General features: G+C 40.6%; 1 protein-coding gene across 1 annotated transcript in view; it reads left to right on the plus strand.

Annotated features, from left to right (window-relative positions):
• Nucleotides 1-15,361, plus strand: part of gab3 (GRB2 associated binding protein 3) — a 134,259-nt gene that overhangs the window by 65,900 nt on the left and 52,998 nt on the right. The window contains exon 2 of the mRNA XM_073058039.1: nucleotides 14,776-15,076. Within this exon, the coding sequence (XP_072914140.1) occupies nucleotides 14,776-15,076 (301 nt within the window). The remainder of the gene's footprint in view (nucleotides 1-14,775; nucleotides 15,077-15,361) is intronic.

A 15,361-nucleotide genomic window follows, 5' to 3' on the forward strand; every position in this document is an offset into this window, starting at 1 on the left:
CAGTGAAAATAGACATTGAACAAATGCCCCACAGTTTCCTAGTGACAAAGGATCATTGAAACCACCTCAGATTCTTGTCCTTTTGTGACCACCGACTGGTTTGTGAGCAACCCCTGGGATCAATTTTGCCACTGTCTGTAAGGAGTATGACTGAGTGGGTTTCCTTTTGGTGCTCTGGTTTCCTGCCACACTTAATTGGTCATAGTACATTGTCCTGTGATTAGACTAGGGTCAAACAGGGGATTGCTGTGTGGTACGGCTCAAAGGGCCAGAAAGGCCTATCCTGCGCTGTATCTCGATAAATCAATAAAAATAAATATCAAGGCTTGAAGTCCGTGCAGCTATTCTAGCAATTAAGACAGCAGAGAGGACACCTGAAGAGCTGGACACAGAACTAGATGATATCAAGTTCTTTACCGAGAGCAAGGTTGTGTTTGGTTATATATTTAATGAAATAATAGGAAATAATAGGATCCAGTGTATCAGGTGATGAAATCAGAAGAGCCAATGGACCTAGATACCTACTGATCTCAAGCTGGCTGATCATGCCATAAGGGAGCTCCAGGCTAATCAGCTCACCCTCTCCTCATAATTGATTAGCCAAGCAGCATGATACCCAGCAGGAATGACATCAAGGCCAGTGTTTTCAAAGTCAGAGTTGTTAAAGACTGGGTTGTAAAACCTTTCAAGACCAGTCTCTGAGACAATTTAATGAAATGATCATTTGATTTTTAGTTTCAGTAGTTACGTTTGACGACCTATGTGTGCCAAGCAGGGAGTGCTCTGGCCTCTAGGGCCGCATTTCGTTTTGAATTCAGTTCATTTTGTATGAACATCACTTCCTGTGTGTAAGTGTTATTTTATATAACTTCCTGTGTGGATTAATTTGGATTTCATTTTGAAGCACATGGTGGAAAGACATCTATGCCACCCTCTCTTTATTTGCCCTTGAAACAGCAATTTCTATGAGTCCGCCAAAGGTTTTTGACCCGAAATGTCTTTTGTACTCTTTTCCATAAATGTCACCTGCCCTGCTGAGTCTCTCCAGCATTTTGTGTGTGTAGCTCCGATTTCCAGCATCTACAGATTTTCTCTTGTCTATGAGTCTTGTTTTTGCTAATATTGATAAGCATTTATTAAATGTATTTTGAAAGAAGTACTTGTTTATCATTATTAAATATCATTGTGCCATGAGTTTACTTGTATTTACACAGCATAGCTATGGATTGATTGTGTATGTGTATTACCTTGGTTAATACCAATTATGAGACTAACCAACAATATTAGTATATTGAGGTGGGCAATGATTCTGTGTTGAATTTAATGCATATTTTATTTAACTTTCTTCAGTTTCACAAGTAAGATCTCATTATAAATCCTGAAGGAATCTTACGAATCTTAAGAAGGTGTTTAACTCAATGCAGAGTTTTGTACATAAGCACTGTGAGAGCAGTAAAGTGAAAAGATAACGGGACTTCAAAAGCATTGGCTGCTGACTGGAGATGCATTTAACGCCATAGTTGACAATGTCGTAAATTTAGCTGGAGATGCCACTGCTGCCTTCACTTGAAAATTCCCTACATTTACTACTCACTGAGTGGAAAAAAAATCTTCTCGTCTATTTCCTGAATGGCTGACCTCTTATTTTTAGACTGTGACACCTGCTTCTAGTCGTATCTCCCAGGGGAAATATCAACTTCATATTTACTCTGTCAAGCCTGTAAGACTTCTGTGGGTTTCAATGAGATCATCTCATTCTTCTGAACATCTGAGAGTTTAGGACCTGTCTGAATAAACTACATCAACCTGTCTGGTGTACCTTTGCTTCACCCTATTGCAAAGGTATCTTCCTCTGATAGGGAGAACAGCAATAGACACAATATTCCAAGTACCATCATATAAGGGCCTTATATAATTGGATCAAGACATCTCTTCACCAGTCGTGAAATCTTCTTGCAATAATTACCAACAAACTGCTTGCCTTTCTACTTCCCTACAGCACCCACATATTTAATTTTAGAGGAACTCAAATCCCTGGATATGAAACCTTTTCAATCATTTACTATTTTAAAAATGGTTTCATTGATAAAAATTGGTTATTTTCTTTCCATTTAAATCCATGATATACAATATGAACCATAATTATATGAAAAGGTCACAGACTCCTCTATCACACAAGAGCACAGGAGGAAGTGGCATCAGAGTAGATGATTACAACTTTAACCAACTGCTGCTCCTTAAGAAGGCTTTGATGTTATCCCTTCCATTGAAATTCTTGTTATTTTACTATCTAGACGTTAACAGTTGATCTTTCAGTATAATTGAGAATTCAAATTTCAAAGTAAATGTTATTTTCAAAGTACATATAGGTGTCACCATATACAACCCTGAGATTAATTTTCTTGTGGGCATAGCCCATAAATCTATAGATAATGACCATAACAGAATCTGTGAAAGACTGCTCAACTAGGGCGTCCAACCAGAATGCAGAAGACAACAAACTATACAAATACTAAAAGAGGAAATAATAATAAACAAACAAACAAACAAACAAACAAACAAATAAATAAATAACTAAGCAATAAATATTAAGAACATGAGATGAAGAGACCTTAAAAGTGAGTCTATTGGTTGTGGGAACATTTCAATGATGGGGAAAGTGACATTGAGTGAAGTTCTCCCCTTTGGTTCAAGGATCTGATGTTTGAGGGGTGATAACTATTCCTGAACATGATGGTGTGAGTCCTGAGGCTCCTGTACTTTCTTTCTGATTGCAGCAGTGAGAAGAGAATGTGTCCTGAGTGGCGAGGGTTCCTGATGATGGATGCTGCTTTCTTGCGACAGTATAGAGCTCAATGGTTCAGAATCCTTCTGGTCACCGGCAATTCTTAAATGCTGTTACTACTTTAGAGCCTAGAAATTCTTTCATTTAAGGCAATATCTACATGTTTTACATCACAGGATTTGTTCAGGGAAACAATGACATAAGTAATTGGATGGCTATTAGTTCTTCAAACTATAACATGTACCGACACAGAGACATAACTAACTGTATGCAGCTTCATCTTCTGCTAGTCTGCAGACTATTTCTGTGAATTTCTTTGGTGTTTTTACGACCTTCTGATGTGACTTGCCACTCTTGCAGAAGCAGACCTTCAGAAAATTCCTGAGCCTTGCTTTGTCGTGACATAAAGATGACCTGTTGGTCTGATTTTCAGAGCTCTCCTTAGGAGCAAGGTGCAGGGGTGGGAGAGAGTGGGACCCTGAGTTGAAGTCTCAGAATAAGAGAGGAGTGATGTCATAGTTGGGGGCAAGAATGTTCTGTTTTACAGCTTCTTTTCACAACCCTTTGTCCTCTGGATCTCACCTCCCACCTATCCCAATTCCAAACCCTTAGCTCTGATCACAATCTGATTTACCAATTGCATCCTGATATCCCAAAGCCAATTGACACTCAAGTATCCTAATCTGCAGCTCCACCTCTTTCTCCATGATATCTTTGAAGGCCAGTTTCTCTCCTAATAAGCCCAGTTTCCCTCCTCCCTCCTCTCACCCAGCCTTATGTGCAACAAACTAAAATTATGACGTACCTGACCTAGTCCACGATCAATGCAATGGGATGCCAAGCCAAGGAAAAGCCTTTGAAAGTCTTTTATTGCATATGATAATCTTGGTCTCATATGCAGTAGAATCTTTCAGCAAGGGTTCAGCCCAAGCATAGAATAGCCTGCCATTAAAAAAAAGGTTAAAAATGTTTTTAAATTGCTAATGAATTTCTAGGCCCAATTACTACCTAGATGAACATAATCGTGGTTCACAGGAAATGCAAAGCAAAGGAAACCTTCTCCACTTTATTTACCACATTATTAGTGGCCAGAAACTTTGTTTGTCAACCTACAATATCTGGCATCAAATGGTCTTTATTTTTTTTCTTAATCTATGTCATAATGGTGAATGCTGCTTTGGGGTTAAAAAGAAACAAATCAGTCTATTTGATTTTATATTTGCAACCAGTCATTCCATTCCCTAGATCTTGCAGCTACGACTTTAACTAGTTGTCAAACAGAAGGCCTTTCAGAGCTTTTTAGTCTAATAACATGAAAGCTGAATATATTGTGTAAACAGAACTAAAAAAAAAACAGTAAGCAGAACACGGGAACTCTATCAAATTTAAGCAAATTAATTGGACAAGCAACACAGATGCCAAAATTTGAATGTCTGACATTAGGTCTGAAACTGTAAAGCAAGACAAAAGATTACCCAATCTTTTGCTGCTGCTGTTGCCTCTGTTTCTTAACAAACTTGAACATTGTCATCTGATTCTGGGTCAGCAACTTTTTTTAAACTTCCTTTTTCATGTATTTTTTGATAAATATAATCAGTTTCCTGTTATAGGAAATTGTTAACCAGAAAAAACACCTTTTTTCAGATTTCCCAGGTCCTTACAGGGACAGCATGAACTAAGGTTGCATTTCCTTTAAAAAAGCACAAATTCAGCAATGAGAAATATCGAGTGCTTGCTTGTCACATTGAACATGACAGTTGTATTCTGTCACCTGACAAAACTTCATTCTCAAAGGATCAGCAATGACTGTGTTAATAATAGAACAGGAACAAGAGAAGCTGCTGACCATTTTACTGTATCAGACACACAGCGCACTGCTGGTAAGTGCAGTTATTTTAAGTGGACAGAATCACACGAATCTTGTACGGCTGACAACAGCTGTGCAACTTTCACCATGCTGAATTGCAGCAAGATGCACGAGAATTGCCATGCAAGTGCCTTGTGCTGATGTATTTGCATAATTCTTGAAATTGTCATGGGTACTTAAATGTAAACCCAGAAAGAAGATAAAGAGCTTTGCGTAACACATATAAAAGGAAATGTTCATGAAAGCTGTAAAGACTGGGACATTCTGGGTTTGAACCCTCATTATATGTTCTGATTGCCCTAAGCTGGGGATGGAAACAAGAGCCAGGCTCCACCAGGGACACAACCCTTCCCACCACTGAGGACATCGTTAGAAGGCAGTACATCAAGAAGGCAGCATCCATCACTGAGGACCCTCACCAATGCCCTCTTCTTGTTGCTGTTATCAGGGTGGAGTTATGGATGATCCCTACACTCCAGGTTTTAAGATTCTTCCCCTCCGCTATCAGATTTCTGAACAGTCCATGAACCCACAAACACTACCTTGCTGTTCCTCTTTTGCACTGTTTGTTTGGCTGTTTATTTATTTATTCATTGTAACTTACGGTAATTTTTATGTCCTACTTTGTACTTCTGCCACAAAACAACATAATATATCAGGGTTGATAATAAAACTGATTTTGATTCTGAAACTAGCACGTAGAGGTAGAATTGTGACGATCTTAGCCATATTTATACCACAGAAACTGTACTGACAACCATCAGGTGCCCAGCTACACTATAACAATGCAAGCAACACACACAAAATGCTGGAGTAACTTAGCAGGTCAGGCATCGCCTATGGAGGGAGTATAGTTGACGTTTCAGGAAAAGACCCTTCAGCAGGACTGGGAAAACTAAAATGTGGAGTCAGAGTAAGGAAACGTGGGGATGGGAGGAAGAAATACAAGGTGATAGATGAAACTGGGAGGGGGGTAGGAGTGAAGTAAGGAGCTGTTAAGTTGATTGGCGAAAGAGATACAGGGCTGGACAAGGGGGAATCTGAAAGGTGAGGACAGAAGGCGATGGAAGGAAGCAAAAGGGGCAGGAACACCAAACGAAGGTGATGGGAAAGTAGCGAGATAAGGTGAGAGGTAAATGGGAATGGGAAATTGTGGAGGAAAGAGTTGGGGCATGAGCAGAAGTTTGAGAAATTGATGTTCATGCCATCAGATTGCTAATATAAGGTGTTGCTCTTCCATTCTGAGTGTGGCCTCATTGCAACAGTAGAGGAGGCTATTGACTGACATGTTGTAATAGGAAAGAGAAGTGGAATTAAAATGAGTGGCCACTGGGAAATCCCACTTTTTCTGGCTGACAGAGTATAGGTGCTTAGCAAAGCGGTCTCCCAGTCTGCGTAGGGTCTCAATGATATCCAGGAAGCCACACCAGGAGCACCGGATGCACCCAGCAGACTCACAGGTGAAGTGTCTCCTCACCCAGAAAGACTCCTTGGAGTCCTGAATGGTAGTGAGGGAGGAGGTGTAGGGGCAGGTGTAGCAGTTGCCCCGCTTGCAAGGATAAGTGCCAGGAGGGAGATCAGTAGTGAGGGACGAGTGGACAAGAGGGTCACATAGGGAGCGATTCCTGCAGGGAGCAGAAAGCAAGGGGGTGGGGGGGGGAAGATGTGCTTGGTGGTGGGATCCTGCTGGAAATGGCAGAAGTTATGAAGAATTATGCACTAGATGCGGAGGTTGGTGGGGTAACAGTGCTAATCCTATTTGTTTTGCTCCACATTTTTCTCATGTTCCCTTCCACCCCCTCCAACCTACCAGGTTCTATGGCTCAACTGCACATGAGAGGCAATTTACAATGGCCAATTAACTTACCAGCCTGTATATCTTTTTGATATGGGAGGCATGGAGAGGAAATGTGCCTCTGCCACGCAGATAGCACTGGAGGTCAGGAATGGACACCAGACCCTGGCAAGTCAAGTTTATTGTCATTTAACTATATACATTAATGCTGTCAAATGAGACAATGCTTCTCTGGACCAGGCTGTAAAACACATAAGACCGATATAACACACAATAACTTAGGAAAATAAGGATAAAATCATCAGATGAATTACACTGCTGGGGCTGTGAGGCAGCAGCTTTGCTTAAGGTTTGCAACGTCCTACCTCTTAAACGTAGTCCTAAACACATACATGTATATGTTAATGTGTGCACATGCATTGTTCCCTTTAAAAAGCACTCGCATTTAAAGTCTTCACCCTGGACAGTGTTTTGGTGCCTCTAGTCACATGTTTCCATCCTTTTTACCCATGGCTTTTACAGAGTGGGCATTGGACAGGACCAATATTCGAACATGGTGTAGTGCCCTCCGATGTAAAATAGCCAAGTTACATTCAACATCCAGATCTAATAGTACCTTATTTTCCCATCTCATCTCCATCAATTATTGTTCCTAAGAGGGAGGTAATGAGGTAGGCTTTTGAACCACTACAGTATGTGTGTTAAGGCTCTCCAGTGGAGATGTAAGAATTTCAAGATGCTGGCCCATAGTAAAAATAACTGTTAGAAGAGGACAGTGATTGTGTGGATCTCTGAAACTGCACTGCACGGTGACCTTTGATGGAATGGAGAAGACTGATGAAACATATAGAGAAGATAAAAGAGTATTTCACCATCCTCCATTCCTGTTTCCCTCTGTCATCTTTTTCTTTACCTGCCCTTCAACCCCCTCTGGTGCTTCTCCTCCTTCCCTTTCTTCCATGATCTTCTATTCTCTCCTATCAGACTCCCCCTCCTCCAGCTCTTTATCTCTTTCACCAATCAACTTCCCAGCTCTTTACTTCATCCCCTCTCCCAGCATCACCTGTCACCTGCCACCCTGTACTTCTTCCTGCCCTCCCCCCACCTTCTTGCTCTAACTCCTCGTCTTTTTCTCCCATCCTGATGAATGTTCACAACGTACTCTTTTCCATAGATGCTACCTGACCTGCTGAGTTCCTCCAGCATTTTGTGTGTGTGTGTGTGTGTTGCCTTGGATTTCCAGCATCTTCTCAAGTTAGCAAGATACTTATGCATTATTTCATAATGCATATATAAAATCAATCAATAATATCAATCAATAAAATAATATTTCTAAAAAAGATATGAATGATACTGCATATAATATTAGTACATTCCTAATAAATAGAAGTTATTAATTGATGTGGCTGTAGTTATCAACTATGGCATTGTATTTTAGCCATATTTACTAGAAATGAGGGACCAGCCCACCCCCTTACTCTGGAACTCACATTCTACACACATCATACAGCTACACACTCACTTCACAGATTAGAGAAGGTCAAACTCACTGGTTTCAAGTGTTCATAAATGGAGCTACATTACATTTGCTACCAGTCTGTAAAAATACTGAATCCCATTTACAATCCCATGGGACACTTGTACTCTTCTGGCATCAGTCCCAGAGATGCGGCAAGGTAAATAATACATGTGACCATTGGGATGCTAAAAATATTGCATAATTTTCTCTCGGAACTATTAGCTGGATGTTTTAACACTGATGGGGAGGGAAATTGGAATTAATTTTATGTTTCTCAGGTGTGAAATTGAGCTGATTTCATGGCACCGTCACACATAATGCCAGGACCCTATAATGCATCCCTCACCATATTGGGTCAATGAAAGATGCAACAACTATTTTAAGACCTCTCTCCTAAACGGGATGCCACTGCGACAGGTCCAGCTGCTCCGTCAGCAGTCCCTGTGGGTCAGCGCTAGTGCCAACCAGCAAAATAAATAACTAAATCATTTTAAATTTAGACATGGAGCCAAGAGAAGCCAGAATACTCCTCTCAGACCACGGCATGGATGAGCAGCACTACCAAGCTGTGAGGCATCCCAGCTCTCAACCCTTCAGCCTAATTTCCTCCATATTCTGAACCTATCTGATGGCAATAGGCTTGGCCATTAATTTATTCTCTTGAGCACAACACAATAGACATTAGTATCTTACCAAAGTTATTCGATTTTTTAGATTAGATTAGATTCAACTTTATTGTCATTGTGCCGAGTACAGATACAAAGCCAATGAAATGCTGTTAGCATCTAATGAGAAATGCAAAGAATAGTGTTATTTACAAAATAACTGCAAATAAAGAGCAAGTGCTACAGCACACAAATATAAAAGTACTGAGACAGTACAATATGGGTGCAATACTGCTTAGCGCTGTGATGTGAGGTTCAGCGGGGTGACAGCCTTAGGGAAGAAGCTCTTCCTGTGCCATCTGGTGCGGGAGCGGAGACTCCTGTAGTGCCTACTGGATGGGAAGAGAGTAAGAAGTCCATGGTTAGGGTGAGATGCATCCTTGATAATGCTTTTCGCCCTGCCCAGGCAGCGTTTATGGTAGATGTTCTCAATGGTGTGCAATTGGGTGCCGATAATCTGCTGGGCAGTTTTCATCACACGTTGGAGAGCTTTGCGGTCTGATACGGAACAATTGCCATACCACACTGAGATGCAGTTGGTGAGTATGCTCTCAATGGTACAGCGGTAAAAGTCCGTCAGTATCCTGGGACAGAGGTGAGCTTTCTTGATGCTCCTCAGGAAATAAAGGAGCTGTTGTGCCTTTTTGATCAGGATGGAGGAGTTCAGGGACCAGGTGAGATCCTCGGAAATGTGGACACCAAGGAATTTGAAGCGTGATACACGCTCCACTACAGCTCTGTTGATGTAGATGGGGATGTGAGTGTGGCTCCTTGCATGTCTGAAGTCCACAATGATCTCCTTGGTCTTCTGGGTGTTAAGGGCCAGGTTGTTGTTGGCACACCATTAGGATGAGGTTGAATTTAGGAGGAGCCTCAGTGCACAAAAAGATTCTGTCACCAATTTATACCCACTCAAATGTAACTGGTATTTATGCTTCACCTAACATTATCAATTGACAAAACAACTTTTTCTCTAATAAATTATTTTCAAGTACAAAACATTTTGACTTCTGAGTATGAACAGTAAAAGCCCTGCTAAATTTTGCTTGAGTAGTCATTTATCTCTGTCAATCCATCTAGTAAGTATTAACAGGATAATTTGAATAAACCAATTAAGGGAGATGGTTTTATTGTCTAAAAGTCTCACATAAATAAATATTCTCTTTGAAGGGTAAAATAAACAAGGAGTTTTGACACTTGAATTTAGACACTATTCCAGTTGAAACACAAGGGAATATAAATGCTGAAATCTAAAACAACAAGCAATTTGCCAGAGGAACTCAACAGGTCGAGCAGTATTTGTGGGAGGAAGGTAATTGTTGATGGTTTGGGTCAAAACTTTGCATTAAGATGCTGCTCAGCACACTGAGATCCTCCTCAAGTCACTCCTCAAGTCCAATTAAAATGAACCAACTCAACAAATCCAAAATTAGAATTCACAAATCCTCACCACCACTCATAGCCTTATTGTTGACACATTTCCCTGGACTCTGTTCTCACCCTTTTCTGCTATATGTATGTTGGAAATGTATTCAAGATAACACATTGCAGCATTAATTAATAAATGTGTGGGACTGTGCAAATCACATTGAAATATAGTAAACACATTCACCGTCAAGCTCCCTTTCTTTAGACTCATTTTAAAAGCTGGAGCCCCGTTTTATCATTAGTAATGATGCTCTGGGATTCTGAGGGTTATCTGCGGAGGATGTATCGGATTTCTGTCAGTGTATAACATTGCATGGCTCTCCAAAGAGGCATCTTTTTTTTAACAAAAAGGCTAGATTTTGCAGGCACTATGACAGCTGCCTCCTTCCTCCTACATTAATAAGCATTCAAGCCCCACCATGTAATTTTCTAGTGCCAGTGTGGCACAGTTCCTTTCAATTTAAATATCTAGAATTGGAAGAAAGAAATAGCAAAGTTTTTTTTTCAAAGAGGAAACACATTTTTAATGATTTCGTGGAAACAAAAGTAAGGCCTTTATTATTGTAGGTGCACCTTTATCCCATGCACCATGTCAAGTGTCACTTATCAGTACAATAACTGAGAAATGATGTAATACAATCAGGCTAATGTCAGGCTTGAATAAATAATTGATCAGCAGTTACTCACAGCTGACTAATGTAAGTGTCATAAAGCTAAAATACGTACATTGCACTGACAGGATTTTAGTTTAAATAGGTGCTATTATAAAGTAAACACAGGTAGTACTAGATTCACTGTAAATGGATAGCATCTCTCCATTGGCTTCAAAATACGTTTAAGCTCTCAAGATTGATTTGGGATTGATTTTTACCCCCAATGTACCCAGTCATGACAAACCAGTACAAATGGTAAGGTTGCATTATGTAATGAGAAAAATGACTTTAGTTAAGTATTCATATGATTCAAAGGACATTGTGCTTTTCAATTGGTTACATTTTCAATTAGATTGTCCCTTTCACCTGGAAACAAAAGGCTGGACATATTTTCTGTCCATCCTATATTCAGAACGAAGTAAAATCCTGTAGAAGCTACAGAACAAAAATATAAATAATATTTATATTTTATATAAAAAATAAAAATATAAAGTCAAATTATTTGATAAGTAGATTAACAACAGTTCAATCTTTTGTACAATCATCTCTGTTTTGCCCTTTGCACCTTCTTTGCATTGAACTGTGATGTCAGAAAGCTTTTCACATTAACAAAAGACAACATATGAAATAGATTTCCAGATGGTATAGCCAAGCCAAAGTCTTGTAGGTAACCTTTACATGACTCCTATCTTCATTTTGATTCCAGTCGGTCTTTATCTGCTGGCTGATACAGTTAAAAAGCAGTCCCACATAATGAGTTCTTCAACTCATTTAGTATATATGAGCGCTATAGCTGAAGGCCGGCAAGTAGTTGCCTGCTTCCTGAATTCTGAGGTAAAACAACAGTATCTTGAGAACGAACTGAATATTGTATATGTAGATTTATTCTTGATTGAATGGATTTCTTGCATTGTATCAATTCTGTAATACTGTACCGTGATGATCTTGTAAATAATTCCAGGCAGGTGTGCAAGATGTGAATGATTTGATAATTACAATAGAATTTCCTCCTTGAAGAAAAGCTGAGAATATGAAATGAAAGGACATTTTGTTCTTTGTGTTAAACCGCTTTTACCACATGTATCTCATTCAAAACCATGTGATACTATTTACAAGAATACCTTGCTAATCTTTTATCTTTAACATCATAGTTACATTACATGGCAACAAACATTTGCACATTTGTAATACAAGAAACCTTGAGTTAATATAAATTTTAATATCTGTAAAATGGCAGACTGTTTAATTGTAAAATGTAGATTCATGTTTTTATTAACACTTATTTTGCTTTTTCTGTGTCTCTCTTTCTCCACCCCACCCCTCCCCCCACTCTCCCCTGAAGATTGCTTTGCTAAGCTACACATTTCTGTATGAGTAGACTCTTTCTTGGACTAAGCTTTATAGTGCTAGCTGCTGAGCAGTATTTTACTCAGTAATTTGCTAATGTGAACCTTGGTATTGAATGTAACATTCATTAAACCACAAGGTTCGTGACAAACAGAGTTTGCCTTCACTCACACACAAATTTCCACATTTGCATATCTAGTAAGGTGTGAAAATAGTGGCTGATTTTCGAACTCTCAAATTTCGGGAAGACAAAACCAATTGTAAAATCTCATTTGTGTTCCTTCTGTGTGTTTAGTACCGCCACAGTTTCTCGTCCAATTTTCATAGTTCTCTCATTCCAAAGTATTAGATAACTGTATAAACATCAGAATGATTTCTTCTACATATTAGAAACGGAGTAAATCTGGCAAGAACAGTATTTATTGTCCATCCCTCATTGTCCTTAAACTGAGTGCCGTGCAAAGCCATTTGTGAACACATCTAAGAGTCCACCACATTGAAGGGTCAGGAGTGACAGATAGAATAGACTAGATGAGGACATCAGAGGTTCTTTCTTCTTCTAAAGCTGTTAGTGAATGTGATATGGTCTTCCAACAATATGGTACTTTTATTGTCATTAGTTTTATAAACATTTCCAAGTAATTAATGGAATATAAATTCAACAGCATATCACGGAGGAGTTTAAACTCAGTTTTCTGGATTCTTCATTATTAGTCCAGTAATTTAACTATTTTACTTGCAACATTACCCTACATAGCATCAGACCCTGATGAGAAGATGTTTCCAGATCGTCCAGATTGTTTCAATCTACAAAAGAATAAAATTAACAAAATGATTACAAGTTGACAAAGTTCACTTCCAAGTTTATAGAAGCTGCCTCTGGAGGCTGTAGAACATGTGGGCTCAACTCATCTTAAATGAGGCCCAACTTCACCATGAGCAACCCTGCCCTCCATCACATCTCCCGTATTTCACGCACCTCTGCCCTCACCCCATCCCCCCGCCAGCCTACCAGGGATAGAGTCCCCCTGGTCCTCACCTATCACCCTACCAGCCTACAGATCCAACGTATAATCCTCCGTAACCTCCGCCACCTCCTACGTGATCCCACCACCAACCACATCTTCCCCTCCCCCCCACTCTCGGCTTTCCTCAGGGAACGCTCCCTACGCGACTCCCTTGTTCCTTCATCCCTCCCATCCCTCCCCACCGACCTCCCTCCAGGCACTTATCCCTGCAAATGGAAGAAGTGCTACACCTGCCCCCACACTTCTTCCCTCACCACCATCCCAGGCCCCCGACAGTCCTTTCAGGTGAGGCACCACTTCACCTGCGAGTCAACTGGGGTGATATACTGTATTCGGTGCTCCCGATGTGGCCATTTATACATTGGGGAGACCTGCCGTAGACTAGGAGACCGTTTCGCCGAACACCGGCGCTCAGTCCTCCAGCAGTGGCGGGATCTCCCTGTGGCCACACACTTCAATTCCACAGACCACTCCCACTCCGACATGTCTGTCCATGGCCTCCTCTACCGTCAAGATGAGGCCACATGCAGGTTGATGGAGTAATACCTTATCTCCCGCCTAGGTAGCCTCCTACCTGCCGGCATGAACATCCAACTCACAGACCTCCGTTGATACCCCTGCCCCCCCTTACCCCATCCCTATCTATAATTTTAGTCTGGTTCTCTTTCTCTCTCTTTTTCCCCCCTCACTATAATCTCCCCTCAGCCCTACCTTTCTTTCTCTTTTATTTCCCATAATTCTCCACCTTCCCCCTAGCCCATTTCCCTCCAGCCTATCACTTCCCAGCTCTCTACTTCATCCCTCCCCCCAGTTCTTATCCCCCCTCAGCCATCCCATGTTACTTCACTCCTGATGAAGGGTTTCGGCCCAAAATGTTGTCACTACCTCCTCCCATAGATGCTGTCTGGCCTGCTGAGTTCTGCCAGGATTTTGTGTTTTTATTTATTTCCAGCATCTGCAGACTCACTCGTGTTGCCTTTGAATTCACCATGAGCAGACCTGGTTTCCATGGTTTTAATTTCTGAACTTGGCAATAAGCTGGAATAACTATATCTAAATTCACCTGAGCGCAAGGCATGCAAATAAGGATACATTGAAACACAATTTTGCACTAGATTGAGTAAGAGATAGTTTATAGATTATTGTCGTATGTCCTCTTGATGTGTGCAAGATTCCCAGAAGTGCTTATGCTGTAACATTCTGCAACCTGGAAACCACACCCCACCACCATTCTGTGGTCCACCAATCTTGTGTCGGAGAGCTGAAAACCTACAAGATACCTGCTCTGAGTGAAAGAAACATGTAAAGGTGTGTGTGGACTTCCAGTAAGGACCAAGAACCTTGGACATGAGTATTCCATTTACTGCTCTCAGCCATTTAGTTAGATTAGGCTAGTTTGTATTTAATCTCCAGCTATCAGACTTGGTTTCATTATCCATTTATACCCATTCCCTAAGAATGACAGGTTTGGTCACTAAGGTTCCAACTTCTACCCAACTCCTCTAATGTTCTTAAACCACATACTGACTTTCGGTATTGGATTTTCCAATGAATGCTAACTATTCACTATGATATACAATACAGTAAATGTAGTACAGAGAGTCAACCCCTCCAAAAGGGAGAAGCATTTTTTGTAAAACCTGCCTTTGCGATGGTGACTAGGTCTAACTGTTCTCTCTTTCTTTCAGGCCTGGAGGAAACGTTGGTTTGTGCTGCGTAGTGGGCGATTGAGTGGCAATCCCGATGTCCTTGAATACTACAAAAACCATCACTCCAAGAAACCACTGCGCATGATAAATCTCACCGAATGCAATAATATTGAAGCTGGGCTGAAGCTTAGTAAAAAAGAATTCCAGAACAATTACATTTTTGAAGTGAAGACTCCAGCTCGGACATTCTACTTGGTAGCTAAAACTGAGGATGAAATGAATAAATGGGTGCAGCACATCAGACAGATCTGCGGGTTTAGCTCAAGCGATGATGGATCAGGTAAAATTGTAATGTTTACTGAATTATTTGCACCATTACTTTGAGTATTGGATGGATTTTGATGAAATGATGTTGGTTACAAAAAAACTTCTTCTTTAGACAGAGATGGTGGTTGAAGCCAGCATCTCTATCATCAAGAATCAAACCACATTCATAGAATACGGTTCGGCCACAGACACTAGCATTTGGTCCTTGTTATTCCTGGAATTTGTTTCAGGTTTGCCACTCTACCACATGTTGTGCTTTTCTGCTGGCCTTGTATTCAGCCACGTGCATAGCATCAGT

The sequence above is a fragment of the Hemitrygon akajei genome, chromosome 10, assembly GCF_048418815.1.
Source record: "Hemitrygon akajei chromosome 10, sHemAka1.3, whole genome shotgun sequence".
Lineage (NCBI taxonomy): Eukaryota > Metazoa > Chordata > Chondrichthyes > Myliobatiformes > Dasyatidae > Hemitrygon > Hemitrygon akajei.